The sequence below is a fragment of the Lepisosteus oculatus genome, chromosome 6 (genome assembly GCF_040954835.1).
Source record: "Lepisosteus oculatus isolate fLepOcu1 chromosome 6, fLepOcu1.hap2, whole genome shotgun sequence".
In the NCBI taxonomy this organism is placed as follows: domain Eukaryota; kingdom Metazoa; phylum Chordata; class Actinopteri; order Semionotiformes; family Lepisosteidae; genus Lepisosteus; species Lepisosteus oculatus.
Genome location: NC_090701.1, coordinates 24,743,956 through 24,766,134, shown reverse-complemented (window position 1 = coordinate 24,766,134; position 22,179 = coordinate 24,743,956). Strand labels below are relative to the sequence as shown.

Genomic DNA, 22,179 nt, shown 5'->3' with positions numbered 1-22,179 from the left:
GCCAGGTGGAGCTAATAAAGCTTAATGTCTCATGTACAGCATTTGAGCTGTCGCCAGAAAACACCCCGTTTCGAATCCTGATCACTCCTGAAGGACAATCTTTTTCCAGTTAAGAATTTAAGTTGTATACTCTTTAGACTTTTAATATTTTAAAATGTGTATTACAGCATATTAACCATTAAACATTAAAAACTCTGTATATTTTGGACGATAGTACACAACCTTCCACCTTTATCATATTTGAATTATGCATAAATATTTAATGCCTCAAAGTCTTTAACTTGGTAACTTACATGGGTTCTGGTTAAAACGTGCTTGTTCTAACATTATTAAGCTTAAATTCTGTACTTCATAAAAAGTTATAACATTTTATTCTTTTTAAAGAATACGTAGTAAGAACACCACTTGCTGTTATTGTAAAAAGATGTTGTAGTGATTCAACATCACTTGATAGTAATATTAATATGGAATCGTGTAACTAAGCACCTGAAGTATCACAAGTGGATGTTTTGGAAACATTTTCACATTTGCTTATTTTTTTAAAAAACTTCTTTTGTCCTTGTAGTGGTAGCTTTATTTACTTGAGCAGAAAGTCACCTTGCTCTTTTTTTATGTTTGCTGCTATTCTTGCAAGTACATTTTGGATTCAGTTTGCTTCTGTGTGTTAGCTGGTGGGCAAACGTTCGAGGTGCAAATTCTTCCACATGGAGTGTACCTTTAAAGCGGAGAAGACCGCACCAAACGTTTTCGGCTCTGTACGGTATGTCTCTTAAGCCATTCCTCTTTGACACTTTCTTTAGTCATAGAGGTGGGAAGACGCCTCCCCTCACCCCCTTCCCTCTGCCTGCCTAACCTGTTCCATAAGGAATTTCTGTAAATTGTGGATTCAAAGACCACTCCTGTCTAGTATTGGTCCTTTTTGCACTCTTTACTAGCCAGTATCTAATCAATAGTTCAGGTGGGTAGCTGTGTCAGCATGCATAGGCTGCAAAGGAACAAGTAATAGGTTTATTCCATGCTGAAAAAAAGAAGAAAGAAAACACAAGGTTTCCGTCGTGGAGCCTTCTTCAGGTGTGAGAGAGACAGGGCAGTAGGCAAAGGTAATGTAGCAGGAGAACAAAGGCTGGGAGAGAGGAGGAGCGAGAGGCGGGAGCAGGGGACAGAAAGAGAGGCCAATCAAGAGGTGTGAAGACAGAATAGATGTAGTATCTAATCAATTAGATTGATTACCACTCTAATCTCTCCGTCTGTGTTCTCAAAGACGATTTTCCGAACACAAACATCAGAAAGACCACCGAAACCAAAATTATTCTGCAGCTAGGATCACACATTCTCCCTTCTCTTAACGACAGACTACTGTTCTTTTAGATTTTCTCCATTCATGGAAGTTTCATTTCATACCTCTCTGCACCCATTCTAACTTCACACCTCTTGATTGGCCTCTCTTTCTGTCCCCTGCTCCCGCCTCTCACTCCTCCTCCCTCCCAACCTTTGTTCTCCCGCTACTTTACCTTTGCCTACTGCCCTGTCTCTCTCACACCTGAAGAAGGCTCCACGGATGAAACGTTGTGTTCTCTTTCTTTTTTTCAGCATGCAATAAACCTATTACTTGTTCCTCTGCAGCCTACGCATGCTGACGCAGCTACCCACCTGTATCTAATCAATTATTGAGAGTCATTTCAGGTAGTACACTGTGAATGCTAGAGTGGTCTTGCTGATTGTCTCAGGAACCTTCATATCTGAAATTCATAGATACATGTTGTTAACTTGCAATGCCTCTGTCTCCACTGTATCATTTTCAATGTAAAAGTATTATTTCTTTGAACTGAATGATATACTTTGAACTTTGCACACACAGATATCTGCACAGATACTCTGGTCACAGCTTTAACTACAATGGACAGTTAAATATTGGACTGCAGTTACTTGAGCATGTTACCAGAGCTGATGATACCTAGCTCTTATTAATTTTGACAGTGCTACTCAGTAATTAAGGAACAAGTTATAGGTTTATTCCATGCTGAAAAAAAAGAAGAAAAAGAACACAACGCTTCGACCGTGGAGCCTTCTTCAGGTGTGTCACAACAAGGTTAGGGTTGGTGAGGGTGTTCGGGGTGTTGATGGTTTTCTTCTGTCCTTCTCTGTAGTCCTTCTCTGTAGTGAGAAACTGGTAGAGTTTAGAGTTGAGAGATCTAATGAGGTTAGTTATGAAGGGAAGATGATGTGGAGCTCTCAGCCGTAGAAATTCCTTAGCCTCTTTGATGTTGTTGTCGGAAAGGATAATCCGTTTTTTAAGGGAGAAAATGGTAGAGAGCATTAGTGTCCTAGAAAATTGTTTTAGAAGTCTCTGAGTGTTACTCTGGGTGGTATCGGAGTCAAAAGAAAAGGTATTAAATTTAAGGCGAAATCCTTTAGGGATGATATTATGTCGACGACATCTGTAAATGAATAGAAGGTGGTTAGAAAGCCTGGTCTTGGAACAGATAGCTGTGAAGAGACGGAATGCTAGTTTAGTGAGAGAAGCGGGCAAGTGGCCCAGGGAAGAGAAGGTATGACAAAGAGATCTAGAAAAAGATTTGGAGGAAGGCATAGTGGGTCGCAGCAGCTGTAGGCGGTAGTAGTTCAGGTGGGTAGCTGCGTCAGCATGCGTAGGCTGCAAAGGAACAAGTTATAGGTTTATTCAATGCTGAAAAAAATGGAATATTTTTCCATTTTGTGGAGTTGCTGAATTTTTTTCAGCATGGAATAAACCTATAACTTGTTCCTTTGCAGCCTACGCATGCTGACGCAGCTACCTACCTGAACTACTCAGTAATTAATACTAATTACTAATAAAGAAAATGTGCTTGTAAGTCAGTCAGGATTATATATAATATAATCTATATAATATGTGCACCCATGCTAAACAACTTATGAATATGTATATTTGTGATGTTAAAAAAACAGTTAACCAGTTCAAGGACATGCAGGTTACTAACAGACAGACCAAAGGTAATATAAAGGGGTGTATGTGTCCCAGTAGAAGGGTTTACGGAATTCAATTTTTAACTTGCACTGAACAGAAGATAAAAATGAATAGGAAATCAGGAAAGTTAGAAACCACAAACTAGCTAAATTCAGTAGGATAGCAGTGAATACACACACCTCTTGACAAACAGTTTTTAAAGACTGTTTGATATTTAGCAATAATTTAATACTTTACAATTATCCAATATATGTAACTTAGGTCCTGAGTAAGACTTCTTTCCATATGACTCCATGAAGTTGTTCAGCTGTTAATGTATATGTGAGCCTGGATATGAGCACATTTGAATACAGTATCAGATCTGGCTTATTATCTTGAATATATTACTGTATATTTAACTCCTGAAATTAACTTGACCTCTCTTTATCTAACACAATCTTTATAACTCTCTACTGCTTGCAAATTCCATCACCACCCATTCCCATACAGCTTAATTGTGCACTGCATTACACTGTTTTAAAAATCAGGAAACAGACATCTGAAGAAGAAATAGGAATTACTGATCATGGATGTTATAAAATGCACCATTCCCTTCTTTCACACTGTATGTAGTAAAATTGCTTGCTATAGTTTTATGGAAATCCTTGTCCATATATTCCGAAAGCACTGGTCCAGCTTTTCAACTTGTATAATAATACTGTATATACTTACTGTATAATATAACTTGTATTTTAATACTGTATTATATTTGTAGAGAAATGAAAATTGACAATAACAAATCAAACATTTGAAGGATAGATAAAAACACAAGTTCCATACATTCGTCCATTTTCCAACCGTTTCATCCATTTTAAGGTCACAAGGGAGCCGCAGCATTTCCAGGCATGCAATGGGTGCAAGGGAGGATTCACCCTGGACAGGATACGTCCAAACATGCATACATTCACACCAGGGCGAATTTTCCTTGAAGCCACTTCACACACTAGTTTGTCTTTGGACTATAGGAGGAAACCCACACAAACACGGGAATAACATACAAACTCCACACAGATGGCCCAGGAACTAAACTCAAGGCCCCAGCACTGCGAGGTAGCAATGCTAACTGCTCTGCCATCATGCTGCCTACACAGAAATTCATTTAATATATTTAGCATGACTCAGAAACATCCTGAAGAATTGTGGATGTACAGTATTTGAGGTTTTTCCCCACTTGATCTCATTTGGTGCATATGAATAAACAGTAACTGCTGAGGACAGAGCCTAGAAATTATGCTATATATCTTATTATATTTACAAAAGCTAATGCACAAAACACAGGAACTATTTGTATACACATGAAGTATTTGTAATAAGCATGACAAATACAGCCAGTCAGCACTTTTACATAACCAAGACATAGCCACCTGGGTCTCTATGTGTCAAATGGACACATTTGACACATAAAACAGACATAAATTCCGCAAAACAAAGACAAAATTAATTTCTGTACAGATGGGTATTTTCATCCCTATACCACATAAATGCATCAAAAATACAAAAAGGATTTAATGGATTGCCTGGAGCACACTTTGGAAAACAAATACTGTATATCTCCAAATAAAATACAATAGAGCTCCTATTTCTAATTTTAAAGTCAAAACCTTCAAATCTTATTTAAAGGCATATTTTTGACTTTCAAGAATAAAGTAAAGAATTGTGGAGGTCTGACCTGGAAAAGATGGTGCTCACACACATTGATGACTCTTCCTCATCATCAGCGATTAAAAGAGTATTAAGACGGCTGATCTCCTGGATCTCCTAGACAGGCTATTCATGTCTTAGATAGTGTTATTGAAACTATATACGGGCATCTTTCATACTGGTCTCTTCCTATTTGTACCTCCCACTCAAAGAAAGGCCCTGAATGAATCTACTAAATCTGTATAAAAATCTGAACACTATTGTCCTGTAAAATAAATTATAGCTGTACTTCACTTAGATAGTGAAAATCTAGAAACTCACATTACTTAACAAATTATTCAAAACCTTCTTCTTTCTGTGTAAAGCTATCACACACTGTCAGACGGAGAAGAAATGTTATCTAAATGTCAACAATAATGCTGTCTTAGAATCACAGACTTGTGACCTTTACCTGTAAATGACTTTCTCTAATTTGTTTGAAATTCGTAGAATTAGCATAAAGTACTAGGGTTTACCCTTTTGAAACTGAGAAGTGTCTCTTAGATTTTAGATAAAGTTTGTGACATTTGGAAGAGTAAACATTTCTAACTTCAAAGCAGAGAGGGTATTTGCTGAGGTCTGGAGGGTCCCTTGAGTAGAAACAATTGTTAAGTTGTACCCAGGTAAGTTGTGGGTTAGTTGAGCGTCGAGGAGCAGTAGAAACAATATAAGATCACATTAAGACCACAGAGAAGAGAAGAGCAAGAAACAAGAAGCAGGCAATAAGGGGAGGAGAGAAGAGTCCAGAGAAGTTGGGACTTGAAGCTTGCTCCAGGTGAGAGCCCCTACTTCACGATCATCCAAACCAAAACTGACTGGAGTGAAGTATCTGAACCTTGTGAGAAAAAGTGTGCTATTTTGTGTCTTTGGGGAACTTGGGTTTCCTGGTACCTCAGTTAGAAACATCTTTCCTGCTTAGGGTGCATTTTTATGGATAGGGATATAGGCTCCAATTTATTTTGTGGCATTTGGGGTGCAGAGGGAGAGATTAACTGCAGGTTGCTTTATATTTAGTTAGAAGGCATCTTATCTTTTATGTGGCCTCTGTAGGCACATTTTAAGTTTAATGTTTAGTGGCAGTCTGGGGTTTTCTGGGTGACCAGAATGTTAGGCCTCTGAAACACCTTGTTTGTAAGTAGTGTACTAGAGTAACTTGTGTTTTGTCATTGTAATAAATATTTGTTTAACCAAATGAGCCTGAATTATTACCCCTTTTAAAAAAGCTGTGCCAGAGAACAAAGAATTCAGTGCCTCTAATTATACCAATCACTCAGGTATATTCTGGAAAAAGCACTTACAAGTTGGGGGGGGGGGGTTGAATAATTATTGCACTTATTGACTAAACCCCTCCGTCAAATCCTGATTTTCACCATTTTTCGTAACCCCTCATTTGTAACAAAACAATGAACACCGAATAAATTACCTATTCTCACAGAACCAGATATTAAAGGTCTCTTCTCAATGCACATTTTGTATATATTTCTCACATGATTTGACAGAAAACTCTTTCAAGGGGCTCTTTAAGAGAGCAGACATTTTTCTGTATCTTTTTAGTAGATACAGCTGTACATCTGTCAAGAGTCAGAAACAACCCATATGCCTGCTTTTTGGGAAGAATTAAACTTTCAAAACATTAATAACATTCCTCGTCTGTTTTAATAATCTTCATGCTGACTTCATAGTTTATGCATTAAATGAATGCCCTTCAATATGTCAAGGTAGAATTAAGATAGGAATTGAATACTTGTAAAACACTGGTTGGTGTACAATAAATAAGCATCTCAAACCTCTCTCATAAACTATGAATCTTTATTATCGAAAGTGTAACACGTAAGAACCTTATTTTGAAAATAACTTTTTGGATGTCAGACTAAAGTCAATAAAAGTGGGTATTTAGCTAATCTGAAGCACAAGTAAACACTTCCTCCAGTGAATAGAGATACCTGTCTCCACAGTGATTAACAAATCTACATTTTGCCTACCTCAGTGCTCAGAGATTACCCCCTACTACATAGTGGGCTGTATCTTTAAAAGACATCAAATTCCAAATTACTAGCTCGGTCTTTATTTGTTAAGCAAAATACTATTTTCTGTAGTATCAGTCACTCATACAGCCAATTCAAAATTCTTTTTGGGCCCGGAAATTAAATTCTAACTCTTACATGCCAATAACAAATGACAAAACCAGCACATCATATTCGCTTTTTGTTTCCAGATGCTTCTAATTTGTGCCCAGTTATAAGTCACTATGAAATACATGCTTTATGATGTGCAATTAAAAAGGGGTTTCAAGTCTATATTTAAATTGGGCCTATGTCTAATTCTCTATCATCAAACAGAGAATCAGGAATGGTTTATTGAAATTGGGCAACACACATTAAATAATAATAGGATGTTGTAGTTTGGGATAACAAGATGCCAAATGACAGACAAAACTAGTTAGCAGTTTGTAAAATCAGGAATTAAGATTATAGCATGTCTCCTGTAAACTCGGAGCATAGCGTTGGAGAAGCTATGTAAGTAGGATGATTGTGCCCTACTTTCTATAACTTGAATAAACATGTCACTATATTCAGCCAAGGCTGTATCTCTATCTGTGGATGGTACTGTACTTCAGTTTAAATTGAAAAACGTGGGGGGTGACATTTGTTTCAGGCTTAACATTCGACCCACATGTGCAACTTACAGTATTGTCAAAACATCATTCTTTCACCTCAAAATGAACGCTAGACTATGTCCTATGTTATCACTAACCGTAGCTGAAAAGGTGATTAACACATCTGTCTTCTTGACTACTATAACACTCTACTCGCTGAGGTTTCTAAAATCACATTGAACAAACTCCAGTATGTCCAAACCTCAGCAGCCAGAATCCTGACCAGGTCTAGTGCAAGTGATTACTCCTAACCTGGAGTATTTGCACTGCACTGTCTTCCTGTCAAGTTTGTGTCGACTTCAAAATCCTCATGCTCACCTATAAGGCTCTGCATTGCTTGGCACTAAATAAAGTTTAGTATTTAAACTTTTCAGTTGCAATTGCATTTTTAAAAAGGAAAGCCAAGCACATATTTTTGATCAGGGTTTGGGATGAATCAAAACATTTTATGTAAGATTTATGGAATGTTAGTAAAAAGAAACCTTACTTTTGGTATCATGGTGTGGTATGATAGCCTGAGTATTAAAACTAAAGGGAAATTTCCCAGAATTGTGAATATTGCTAGTAAAAGAATTGGTTGACCACAGAAACAGCTAAAAGAGCAGACTATACAGCAGCTCAAAGGAAAGCTCCATTTATCATTGATGAACCTTCCCACTCTCATTCCCATTTTTACCTGCTACCTTCGTTGAAGCATTTAAGTATGCCTATGGGATTAAAAAGGGAAAAATAAATATTTTGTTCCCTTTGCAATCGTACTGTATATTAAACGCAGCTAACAGATTATTTCCTGTATGAAGCTATCGGATTAATGTGATAGTGTAATATAGATAGGATGAGATGTGTGTATATACAGTATGTATTGCTGCATTGCTAGGAGCTATTTGTTTTTAACGTGTATTTATTTTAAGTGTTATTTGTAATTTCAATAGTGATGCCAAAGACACTTTGACACTCTTCTGATTGGTCAATAAAGCTATAAATAAATAGCTGTATGATTTTGATTGGGAACATGTTACAGGAACAAAATGTTTTTGAATAAATGGAGAAAATCATTTTGAGAGAAGGCATTTGAGAGAATGTCACTGATTTACATACAATATATTTTGTGTTCTTTATTGTTAAGATACAGGCAGATGACAATACTAGTAAACAAGAATTTTGTAGTTGCAAAGTGGCAAATTGGGTTGATGTGCTCTATACACAGGACCCGGTGAAGGAAAAGATGTCACAACAGAGGACAAACTAAGATCTGTGGATATCACAAAGTAGAAGTCTCGACATTGTGTTCATTACAATTCCGCTTTTACTGGATTAGGATAATTTAATTGACTATTGTTAATAATAATTATAATTGCTTACACTTATATTGCGCTTTTCTGGACATCTCATCCGAAGGACGGCGCCTGTTTACAGTATAGTGTCCCCGTCACTATACTGGGGCATTAGGACCCACACAGACTACAGGGTGAGCGCCCCCTGCTGGCCCCACTAACACCTCTTCCAGCAGCAACTATGTTGAATATGAGTTTAATACCTTCAAAATGAAACACATTTTTCTTTCATTTTTTCATTTTAAAATTTCTGTTGTTTTGGTCACATCTGCAAAAAAAAACATGTACCACGTGTAACATTAGTCAGAGGACTAATTTACTGTAGCAGTCAGCTTTTTTTTCCTCTCTGCTTTTCCTTAAAAAACATTTCAAATAGGAATCATGATAAAATCGTTTCATCAAGAAAGCAAAACAAAGGGTACAGCAGTACACGGAGTGCACTCCATGCTCTCACGAACGGCCTTAGTATACAAGGAGAAAAAAGACCAGCAATTTTCACATAGTCAGGTCTTCATTGTGAAAAGTATTTAAACGTTTCTGAGCATAAAAATAACAGGAAGAAGCTGAAGATGTTCTGGAGAGTTTAAAAATATTACTGATTGCATTCATATGAATGAGTATCCATTCATCCATTTTCTAACTGTTTTTCCAATTTAGGGTCACGGAGGATCCTATCGCGCGCAAGTAACGGGTGCAAGTCAGGATAGTGCTTAGTGCTTTATTTGGTATAATTCTCTCATGAACATCCAAACCCAACAGCCGTTACAATAATATGTGGATCGTATTAAATACTGAAATAAGATCAATATACTGTAACGCAACGGGGGCTCAGACGGGCGCCCTTGCCGCATCTGGTCGGCCCCTGCACCGACCGATCTCTCTTTAGCTCACGGGGCTAGGTCGCAGCAGAGAGACGCGGAAGTCCCGGGTTCGAGCCTCCAGTCGGGATGGGGCCGACCAGATGCGACAAGGGCGCCCGCCTGAGCCCCCGTTGCGTTACATTGGTGTCAGAGTGGGATGGGATAGCCCTTCGCCGGGGACGGCGATTTAAGCGGGGGAGAGTGTAACGCTTACGGCCAACAGGCACTGTGTAAGAGCCGGCGTACCAGAGCAGGTGACGTCACCGCCCTTCCCTGTGATAGCAGGACCACAGCTACTGGGCTGTGGAGAGATCTCTCTTTAGCTCACGGGGCTAGGTCGCTGCAGAGAGACGCGGGAGTCCCGGGTTCGAGCCTCCAGTCGGGATGGGGCCGACCAGATGCGGCAAGGGCGCCCGCCTGAGCCCCCGTTGCGTTACATTGGTGTCAGAGCGGGGTGGGATAGCCCTTCGCCGGGGACGGCGATTTAAGAGGGGGAGAGTGTAACGCTTATGGCCGACAAGCACTGTGTGTAAGAGCCGGCGTACCAGAGCGGGTGACGTCACCGCCCTTCCCTGTGATAGCAGGACCACAGCTACTGGGCTGTAGAGAGATCTCTCTTTAGCTCACGGGGCTAGGTCACTGCAGAGAGACGCGGAAGTCCCGGGTTCGAGCCTCAGTCGGGATGGGGCCGACCAGATAAGGCAGGGGCGCCTGCCTGAGCCCCCGTTGCGTTACGATACTGTATAAAATCCACGCATATTAATTTTCCTGTTGCAGATGACTAGCTACTAAAGTCAAAGCTGCATCTTCAGTATTCCTGTGCTCTTTATGAGCAAATTGCAAGGGATCCAGATGATCTGTAATTTAAGAAGATAAGCTGTTTAAGTGCTGTTGCACTTAGCCACTGGTGGGGTGGGTTCCACCAGTCGAAAGTCACTTAGTACTATAATTGACAATAATCTATAAAACGTTTTCTCTGCCATATACAAATATCAAGAAAGTATATTTTTTTCTGAAAAATGTATTGATACACATTAACCTACATTTTGATCCAAAAAAACATCTTTTGCACTTTGGAGGCATGCCATTCCTGTCGCTCAGTGAACACAATTGTATTGATCATTGCAAACTGAGCAGCTTAGTGTCCACTTAGTAGGCTTCATTAAACTGTAAAGTGAACCTCAGGAACTGTTCCTGGCCTGCACTGAGCTAGGGACCTTAGCATATAGCTTGTGCACCATCTTCACTATTCATCAGTTCACAAAATACACCATTCTTCTGAATTTACTCAAATATTCAAATAAGTTAGTTCATATAAATACTGATTGGCAGGCTTATACTGTAGTTATAATCATCAAAATCAATAGTATGTAACATGAAAATGTCAACAGCTACAGCATTAGTTCAGGCTAATTTGTGGTCCTCCTTTAAACCAGGAATGGACATTCCATATATGATATTGCAACAATACGGGGTTCATGTGGGCGCCCTTGCCACTGCCGCATCATGTCAGTCCCCCACCGTCAGGGACTCAAACCCGGGCCTCCGGCGTCAGTCAACTGGGACCCAGCCTCTTGAGCCAAAGGGAATTCTCCCGTCAGCCCAGCTGCTGCGGTCCCTGCTATTCACAGGGAAGGGCGGTGACGTCACCGCTCTGGTAAGCCAGCTCTTGCAAGCAATGGAGGCCGTATGCGTTACGATATATTAGTCCAGCTTAGAACGGAAACTGTGCTTCATGAAAAGTCAGACTAGAAGGTATTCATTTGATCACTCTAAACTCCCATAGCTCCCATTGAACCCAGTGTGAGGAAAAAGCAGACGTGGGTCTGTTTGCAGGACAGCCTTTGTGAAACCAGCTGTTGGCAGGTCAATAGTTCTGCAATGGTATTTTTTCTAACTGAGTTTTTCTGATTAGCTGTAAAGTCTGATAGCTGCACATTGAATATTAATATTATATTCAATATGGTTTTAGAAATGAAGTATATATCTCACTACATAACAGCTGCACTATCAGCTTGTATTCTGATCTAATCCGGTCACAGACACTAATCGGGGCTAGGCCTTGGAGTGGGGACTTGTTGGTAGATGGTGTTGGTGACCCACCAGTAGGCACATTTAAATTTGTACCAGGATTTCCAAGGCAGTTGTGACAGCAATTATAATTACTATGTTTATAAACACTTTGCAAATTGAACATACAAGAATTTTACCTTATAATGCTTCCATTTGTAACATTAAGCCTGATTTTTATTTAGCATATAGATATTATGGACATTTTAAGTATTTTAAAAAGTACAGATGATTAGTTTGGTTAAAATAATGTTAAGAAAGTAGAACAATGTTATTTGTTGTTAAAATCTTCCGACTTTTTCCTGATGTGAATCATTACAAATCATCACGTACATACAAAGAAAAGTTAAATTTGGTCCTGCAGCTCTAGGGTTAAAAAGAGGAGGGCACACCGCCTCACACACAGGCAGACCTGACGTATCCAGCGTAGTGCAGGACTGAGCTGTCTGCAACATCAATAACTTGCATCAAGGACTATCCGCACACGTTACTACCGGCTGGTTTACAGGCCGATGAAAGAGAAGGCTTATAACATTTTTTGCAGGGCAAACGCAGGTTGCCTGGGGTGAAAAGAAACGAACCGGATTTTATTGTTGTCTTTCCAAAGAGGGCGTTGCAGGAAAAACAAAAGGTGACACGTCCTTCATCAAAGTGATGATTTCACATTAGCAGTCAGACAAGGACGATTAAACATGTTAAAACCTCAACCCGATTTAAGAAGGTGGGTGTTTCTTAAAAAGTAAAGATCGAGGGAGATGCTTGTGAATTCGCCCTACAAACACAAACAAATGCTTTAGATCCGATCTAATGGGAAAATGCTTGGTCTCGGGTCAAGCTGCTGCAGGTGGATGGCTGACCTGACAGTGTATATTTTGTTTCCGTCCCCCGCTCCTGCGGCGCTGCAATGCTGTGAGTCTGTGATGGTAAAGAAGGAGCCCGGTAGCGATCAGTGAACACGGCTGTTCGAGTCATGCTTCCTGGGGTCGGGGTGTTTGGGACCAGCCTGACTGCCCGGGTGATCATCCCCCTCCTCAAAAACGAAGGCTTCGCAGTCAAAGCTCTTTGGGGACGCACGCAGGAAGAAGCCGAGGAGCTAGCCAAGGAAATGAATGTGCCGTTTTATACTAACAGGATAGACGATGTCTTGCTGCATCAGGACGTGGATTTGGTGTGCATTAATCTACCTCCTCCTCTAACTAGACAGATCGCTGTCAAAACGTTGGGTAAGTTAAGAAAATAAATTATTTTATAATGAATTCTCGCATTTGTAGGCTACTCTGATTAATAATATGCAATATTGAGAGTTGCGAAATCTACTTGTCTCTGCTTATATAGTTACGCACTTTACTTGAATGAAGTTGATATTTTTTAGAAGAATGACACTATTTCTTGAAGATAAACCTTAAAAAATGTACTGCAATTTAGAATGTCGTTCATTTCTGTATATACAGTATAGGCAGTTATATTTATATGGACACTAGAAGTCGAGAATTTCAATACAAATCAAGCATTCGTTGTTTGCATACGACCGGAATTAAGGTTGAAGGGGAGAGGAACGGGTTAGTCCTGATACTTGCACTGTAGGAACCAGCAGCAGTGTCACAAGGGAAAGCCGCGAGACTCCATGTGCTGCTGTGTCTTCTGACATTATTGGTTCTTATACAAAGACAGTACAGTTCAAAGTTGGCTGTGTAGTGAAACGAAACCCCACTTGGAATTTAACGTAGTGAATTAAATAAAACTACATTGCTAATCTTTTTATAAAGAGGCAACGATGACATTTGCTTTTTTTTCTTTGTGACCTGGAAAGGTGGTAAAATATACGATAGATGGTATTAAAACTGCTATGAAGTGTACTGTATATTTAAAGAGGAAGACTTCTTAACCTACTGGCTGTGTTTGTTAACTGTTTCCTAAACATGAAATGCACACTGCAATATTTGAAGTATTTTGCACATGAAAGAGAAATCGTCTTTGCATCATATTTTTCTCTGTGCTTGAAAGTTCCGTTGTGCTGGGGGGGATAGCAAATGTCTGCAACAGGGAATTGCTCTGGAAAACATTGGTCTTTACTATTCGCCACGTGTTTCCCCATGAAAATGTCGTTGGGACGACTTCACTTTCCTTCTACAAGCCAAATAAATAGGAGTCCTAATGAAAAGTAAATTTTAATTGTTTAAGTTATTTAAAAAAAAATCCTGCTTGAGAAGGTAAGAAACCAGCTTGGGTTAAGGTAAACTAATGACCATATCAATCACTGTACATGGTAGCTGTACAAACTACCATGTTGTAATGTAGTTTTAATTTAGAAAGCACAATCCTGACACTTTTTGTGAGAGTTTTGTTCAGAGTATTCTAAAATGTTGTATTCAGAGCTGGGGAGGTGCCTTGACCTTGCAGAACAAAAGCAGGTTGAACAAAGTATTCGGACCAGTGGCAAGATAATGGGTTCATCCTTTGACTCAATAACATGTCTAACTGAACAACTTATTATTAATCTTGCACTTAAAATTTTATATGTCTCTCCTCTCATCCACTCTTTTTAGAATATACTCTACTACCTTCTGGAAGGAGGTACCAGGTCCCCTTTATAAAGATTAAGGGAGCATTTACTTCATTCATACCTAAAAGATTGATTGTTGTTGTTGTTGTTGTTGTTGTTGTTGTCGTCATTACCAGCTAATTGTCTGTTTGAAATCTTATGATATTGGATTTAGGTCTGACAGCAATGTTGTTAAATATTGTATTATGGTATTGTAGAGTTGTTGTGTTGTATTATTGTCATATAAGGTATACGTTAGGAGCTCTTGATGTGCAAAATTCACTTAGGGACAATAAAGGTAAATTCAGTATTGAACAAAAGACTTGCAGAAGTAACCTTAACCAGCTAGTACTGCAAAATCTGCATGGGTAAAGTTTCTATGTGTTTTTAGTGTGTGGTGTACAGCATTATCTGCTCACATTTTTCATTCGCATTAGTCTAAAGTCTGGACAGTAGAAAACAATTGCACTGATAAGTGTATTAATGTGTATAAATTAAAAGGGTGCTTGTAGGTCAATTGTGACTTTTAAACTGCCTATTATTTGTAGTACATTCATGAGCGTTCTGTACCTGGTAGTTGCTGTAGTGTGCAGTGTATCTTTATTGCACAATTCCCCTTGCTTGTGCTTGTTTCTGAAACAGTTCAGACATATAGAAAAGAAAACTATTGTTATGGAGGAGCTGGCTGATGGTATGAAAAGAGCGTCTTTTGGTTATTGTGAACAAGCCTGGAGTTTGATTGTGATATTGAATAAAATCAATCTGCTCCGTAGATTTTGGCTTTACATTGAATGTACAGTAGACTGACAAGTCCAAGAGTTTGGTGTCAGCAGACATAAAAAGCTAATTTGTCCTTTTTATTTGCAGAATTGCAATGCCATCGTGGAACAGAAATAATTTTTGCTACTAGTGAAGAGAAATCTACTTGTAGTTAGTAACAACAAGAAGAGTAAACATAAACTTACCCTGTCATGCAAAAATTCTAGAATGCACTGTCGTATTTCAAATACATTGCCACCTCATTGTAAAAAAAAACATTTTGAACCCCTCCAACCTGGCTTCTATCAACTTCACAGCACAGAAACTGCCCTGGTCAAAGTCACTAACGATCTTCTAAGAGCTTCTGATTCTGGTTCTCTCTCTATCCTCATTCTTCTTGATCTCAGTGCTGCTTTTGACACCGTTAACCATGAGATCTTACTTTCTCGTCTTGAGACTCTGTTTGGAGTTCCTGACACTGCTCTCAAATGGTTCAAGTCTCACCCCACTGATCGCTGTCACTTTGTCTCTCTTGGCGGATTTAGGTCTGAAATAGGTCTCATTAAGTCTAGTTTTCCTCAGGGTCCCCTACTTTTCAGCATTTACATATTTCCACTTGGTCAACGTTTAAGATCACATGGCCTCAACTATCATTTCTATGCTGATGATATTCAAATATACATCCGTACTAAACCTGACACTGATGTGGCTGTCTCTGTTCTATCTATTGTAATTGCATCTCTCACATAAAAATTTGGATGACTCAAAATTTCCTTCATTTTAACTGTGACAAGACTGAAGTCATGCTTATTGGCACCCCCCATCGACTTTGTAAAGCCAATCTTGTAACCCTATCTGTAGATGGTTCTCTACTTGATCTTCAATCTAAATTGAAAAACCTTGGGGTTATATTTGATTCTGGCTTAACATTTGACCCACATGTGCAGCATATTGTCAAAACATCTTTCTTTCACCTCAGAAACATTGCTAGACTATGCCCTATGTTATCACTAACTGTGGCTGAAAAGCTGATCAACACATTTGTCTTCTCCCCAATTGACTACTGTAATGGTCTACTTGCTGGGGTATCTAAATCCACATTTAACAAATTACAGTATGTGCAAAATTCAGCAACCAGAATCCTGACCAGGTCTACTGTAAGTGATCACATTACTCCTATCCTGGAGTCCTTGCACTTGCTTCCTGTCAAGTTTTGTGTCATCTTCAAAATCCTCATGCTCACCTATAAGGCTCTCCATGGCTTGGCACCTCAGTACATTCTTTACCCCTCTGCTCCTACTGTATTTAGTACCACCATCTACTGTCTCCTCTGCATATTCTTATCATGTTTATCTTGTGTATTTTATATTGTTTATTTTTAATTGTCATTGTTGCTGTTGTCATTCTGTAAAGCCCTTTGAGAAGCCACCTTTAAAGGCACTATATAAAATAAAGTTTATAATTATTATCAACAATATTCTGTCCATTGGGGAACAAAAAACACATCACTTGCCAGAACTTTCCTTATTATATGGTAACAGGTGTTTGTGTGTGTGAGAGAGTATGGAAATGCAGTGCATAACTGATGTGCCCTTAAACTATGGTAAGTATGCCACATGAGTTAGTACTTTAAAATCACCTTCTTGCATTACAGAGAAGTTATTAAAAATACTTTAAAACAGTATTTAGTGAATGATTCTCTCTCTGCACAATATTAAATTTATGCTGATGCATTGTTTAGAGTTTTATTGTATTTCCTTCTTTTGTTATGTCATCGTTTTATTTATACACATATTGATTGCAGCACTATATTGATTGCGTGCTACTGTATATCAATCTAAATTAGGGCCTCTGATAAGCCAAAAAGCACACACAGCCACCCTTTAACAGTGATGGTGTGTGTGCTTTTTTCAAGGAAGTGATTTAAGATGTTTTTAAGATGCCAAAGGCATTTGTGATATACTGTTCTATACAACTTCAGATGCTTATGTTTAACCTCACTTGTCTGAGATTGGGAGCATGCGGCGTGCCTTTTCAAATATCATGTTCCCCAAAACCTCCAGCATGACAGTGCAAAGTCTCATGTCACTGTGGAGGTTTACAGTACCCACAAGATTAGAACATCCCTCGGTCTCCAACTGCTGATACAATGTTGATTGCACCATTACAGTGTTGAAATTGTTACACCTTCCACTAAAATTCAATATTGAACTACAAGAGCTTTGTCTTGCTCAGGAAAAGAAAGAAAGAATACTCCAGATATACTTTTTACTTTTTATAGTAAAAAGTATATCTCTAGTCTATCATGGTTTATCTGTATTCCCACTAATAAGTTTCATACATGATACTTATTTAAGAATAGTAACTTAACCCTGAGTATATGTGACAATCCCTGGCAAAAATGAGTCAATCTTTTGCATAAGCTTGGTCGTGTCATTGCTAAAACTCATTAGTATTGCTTAACAACCCTCAGTGATGTAGTGTAGTTTTAAAGCTGGTTAGCATTGGAATAACTGGACATCACTGTAACTGTTTGATCAGAGGATGGTTCACTTGTGCAACAAATGAGCACTAAGAAAATATTACTTGACCAACATCTTCATTATATTCATGATCTTGTTCATGCCAATACCAAGAACTATGCCCTCTTTAAACAGGGTAGTTGCAAAACTATCTTAGTGGTTTTCTTTATGTTCTTCGGACAAACATGATCTAATCTTGATTTAGATATCGGTCTAGGTTTTTTAGATGGTTGTAACACTTTTATTCTGAATATAACAATCGCCACTTAAGCAGTACTTTGCTAATTTGCAGCAATATACCTTTTGACACCTTTGACTTGGTCGTAAGTGTGGTTAAAAAACAATGTACCTGCAGCAATTGAGACTCCCTTGCTTCTGCACCCAGCTACAAATATGTACCAATTGAATGGCTGTTTTGTTTTTGATAAGTGTAAGCTTCCATAATCTAACACTGTAAATACAAGTTGTTTTTTTCCTGGGTTTGTGTCCCATTAAAGAAAACATCATCCTGACAGACTACTGGAACAATATAATGTTTTATGATTTGTTTAAGAGGTACTTGAAATTGTGCAATGGAATTTCATTTCTGGAGAGCTGGGTCTTACCTTTACCCGTACTGATCTTCATTAGTGTGTGAGCTCACACCTGAAGAAAGTTCCGCACACAAAATATTGTTTTTTCTATCTGCTGGATAGAAAGCAGAAAGGTGGCTTCTCAAAGTGCTTTACTGAATGACAACAACAATAAATAAAAAGAATACACAAGATAAAACACAATTACAATATACAGAGGAGACCGTCGATGGTGGTACTAAGAAAAGCAGAGGGGTGAAGAGTGAACCAGTTAAGTAAAGGCTTTTCTAAAGAAGAAGGTTTTGAGTCTGGATTTGAAGGAGTTTAGAGAAGGTGACTCTCTGATATCCTTGGGCAAAGAGTTCCAGAGCTTGGGGGCATAACAGTAAAAGCCCTGTCACCCATACAATGTAGATGGGCTTAGGGGACAGTAAGGAGACCAGAATTAGAAGAGCGAAAGTTGCAAGGTGGGGAATAGGGCGATAATAGTTCAGACAGGTACTGAGGTGCCAAGCCATGCAGAGCCTTGTAGGTGAGCACGAGGATTTTAAAGTCCACATAGAGTTTGACAGGAAGCCAGTGCAAGTACTCCAGGATAGGACTAATGTGATCACTTACACTAGACCTGGTCAGGATTCTGGCTGCTGAATTTTGCACATACTGTAATTTGTTAAATGTGGAATTAGATACCCCAGCAAGTAGACCATTACAGTAGTCAATTGGGGAGAAGACAAATGTGTTGATCAGCTTTTCAGCCACAGTTAGTGATAACATAGGGCGTAGTCTAGCAATGTTTCTGAGATGAAAGAAAGATGTTTTGACAATATGCTGCACATGTGGGTCAAATGTTAAGCCAGAATCAAATATAACCCCAAGGTTTTTCAATTTAGATTGAAGCTCAAGTACAGAGCCATCTACAGATAGGGTTACAGGACTGGCTTTACAAAGTCGATGGGGGGTGCCAATAAGCATGACTTCAGTCTTGTCACAGTTAAAATGAAGGAAATTTTGAGTCATCCAAGTTTTTATGTGAGAGATGCAATTACAATAGATAGAACAGAGACAGCCACATCAGTGTCAGGTTTAGTACGGATGTATATTTGAATATCATCAGCATAGAAATGATAGTTGAGGCCATGTGATCTTAAAAGCTGACCAAGTGGAAACATGTAAATGCTGAAGAGCAAGGGGCCCAGTATTGAGCCCTGAGGAACAGCAGACATAACAAGTCCAATTTCAGACCTATACCAATTAAGAAAAATGAAATAACAGGGATCAGTGAGGTAAGATTTGAGCAATTTGAGAGCAGTGTCAGAAACTCCAAACACAGTCTCAAGATGAGAAAGTAAGATGTTATGGTCAACAGTGTCAAAAGCAGCACTGATATCAAGAAGGATGAGTATGGAAAGAGAACCAGAATCAGAAGCTATTAGAAGATCGTTAGTGACTGATCAGGGCGGTTTCTGTGCTGTGAAGTTGACGGAAGCCAGATTGGAGGGGTTCAAAAAGGTGTCATGAGGTGGTTATGTAACTGAAGTGTGACAGCACATTCTAGAAAAGAAAAGGTAAGTTGGCGATGGGGCGAAAATTGTTAAGGTTGTCGAGAGCTATGTTAGGCTTTTTTGGCACGGGGGTAATGGCAGCAGTTTTGAGGACCGTTGGTACAATGCCGGTGCTCAAGGATTCATGTATAATATTGAGGACAATGGGACAGAAAGAAGAGAAACAGGACTGAAAGTGGTGGGAATGGGATCTAAAATAGATGTGGTGGTTTCATATGTGTAACTAGTTTATTGAGGGATGTTGAGAAGCTGGAGAGAAGGGAACCAGAAAAGTTGGATGAGGAGGGAGGAGGTATGGAAATGATATGCATAGTGGAGAGAATGTGATGTTGGATATTGTCGATCTTAGAACTAAAGAAATCTAAGAATATGTTGCAAAGTTGTGATGAGGCAGACTATGTGGTGGGGCAGTTTGGCTGAGTAGTTTGTTGATGGTGGATAAAAGATGTCTGGGGTTGTTTTGGTGATTTTCAATGATTTGAGAGAAGTAGGTGGATCTAGCAGACTCTATAGTAACCTTATATTCAGACAAGTAATCTCTCCAAGCCTGATAATGTACATTTAGGCCAGAAAGACGCCACCTACGCTCAAGTGCGAGAGGCTGCCTTCATATTTCGCAGATGGTTGTTGTTCGAGGGGGCAGGGCGAGAGAAGGAGATGGTTCAAGTTTTTAAAGGAGCAAGCTGTCAAGGGTAGATAAAAGAGCACTGTCAAGTTACTGTATTTTGTCCTCTAGAGCAGTGGTTCTCAAACTGTGGTATGCGTACCACAACTGGTACGCCATATGACCCCGGAACTTTGTTGTGTGCACTGAAAAAGTGGGACGGGTTTTCATATTTTCTATTTTCTTAAAATTAGTTTGTGTCGAATACGCAGCCTACGTACTATGATACAGCGCGTGCTAATACTTGAGTGGACACAAGAGCTACAATGTAATTCTATATCATTCTATAGGAATGCGTGCTATGAACGCATAAAAGTTATCTCCAGCAAATAGGGAGGAAGGAGAATGCGTGACTTTGGAACAATGCCAATGTTGTAAGCACAGGAAAGCATAGAAATGCGTACTACGAACGCTGGCAATCTTGTGAGCACAGGAAAGCATGATAGATAACAGAAAAATATTTAAGAACTGTTCTAGGTTAATTTGAGAGAAATACACAGAGCAACTTTGTGTTTCGCTCCCATGTGCATGAAATAAAAACTTCTTTTAACTCCTGAGACAAACTGCTGAAATGGAAACTGGGAGAAATGCAAGCTTGCGGATTGCTAAAGCAGGTAAACCCCACACTGGAGAAAAAGCTGCTGAATAGCTTGACCTGCTGCCCCCTTAGAAAGACAGTCACTTGTAGAATTATTAATATGGCAGATGATGTCAAAAATACACTGATAGAGCTTGTTAAGATGAGTAGATGTTTTTCACTGCAATTAGATGAGTCTATAAATGTCGTTGATTTGGCCAATTTGCACATTTACGTTCGATACAAGTTTGAGGGCATATCCCATGAGGACTTTCTGTTCTGTAAGCCGCTACCAACAGGAATTACGGGAGAGCACATATTTCAGCTTCTGAATGAATTTATTGAAGAGAATGGCATCAACTGGATAAAATGCATCGTTTGTACAGACGGTGCTAGAGCTCGAGTTTGTACAGACAGTGCTAGAGTGATGACAAGCCGAAACAGCGGTGTAGTTGTACGAATTAGAGAGGTTGCTCCAGATATGAACTGCAGCATCCACCACGAGGCCTCGGCCGTCAAGAAAATGCCAGATGATTTAAAATCTGTTCGACTCTGTTGTGAATTGTATCAAGGCTCGACCAATGAATTCACATATGCTTTGCTTGACTAAACAGGCTCACCCCTCTGACTGAAATTGTGCTTTTTATTGTTTATTTTTTTTTGTTGTTGTTGTTGTTCCTTTTGTCATTCTGTAAAGCACTTTGAAAAGCCACATTTAAAGGCGCTATATCAAATAAAGTTTATTATAATATTTATTATATGTGTGTGTGAGTGTGTACATGCGCTCATGTTGGTCATTGAGATTTTCTGGGGTTCCTATGAGAAGATGACTTGTAGGTGGTACTTGGATACTTTGGTTTGATCAGGGAGGGTACTTGGTCCAAAAAGTTTGAGAACTACTGCTCTAGAGGGATAGAGGAAGAGAAACAAGATAAGGAGGACAGAACAGAATTTGCATACCTTGGGTGATCAATTGATCGCCAGTTGTGGAAATTTACAGAGTGTGAGGGGGAAGTGTTAGAAACAGGTAATTCCAGATTGAAAAGAATAGCTAAGTGGTCAGAGAGGCCTAGATCAAGGGGAGACCAGTGGGAGACAAAAGAGTCATTTGCAATAATTAAATCTAGGGTGTGTCCTTTGTTATGTGTAGGGGTACAAACAAACTGAGTAAGATCAAAACATCCCAATAGAGTCTTTAGCCAGACTGGAAGACCTTGAATCGATGTGTATATTAAAGTCTCCTAGAATAAGGATCCTTTTAAACCTAAGGCATAATAATGAGAGTAAGTTAGCAAACTCACCTAAGAAGGCTTCACTGGTTTGGGTGGTCTATAAACTGTGGCAATAATAGTAGAATGGGGGATAGAAACATTTAAA

General features: G+C 39.1%; 1 protein-coding gene across 1 annotated transcript in view; it reads left to right on the top strand.

Annotated features, from left to right (window-relative positions):
* Positions 1–12,009: 12,009 nt before the first annotated feature.
* Positions 12,010–22,179, top strand: part of gfod1 (glucose-fructose oxidoreductase domain containing 1) — a 56,286-nt gene continuing 46,116 nt past the window's right edge. Inside the window, exon 1 of the mRNA XM_006634295.3 lies at positions 12,010–12,827. Coding sequence (XP_006634358.2) covers positions 12,575–12,827 — 253 coding nt within the window. The 5' untranslated portion in view covers positions 12,010–12,574. The remainder of the gene's footprint in view (positions 12,828–22,179) is intronic.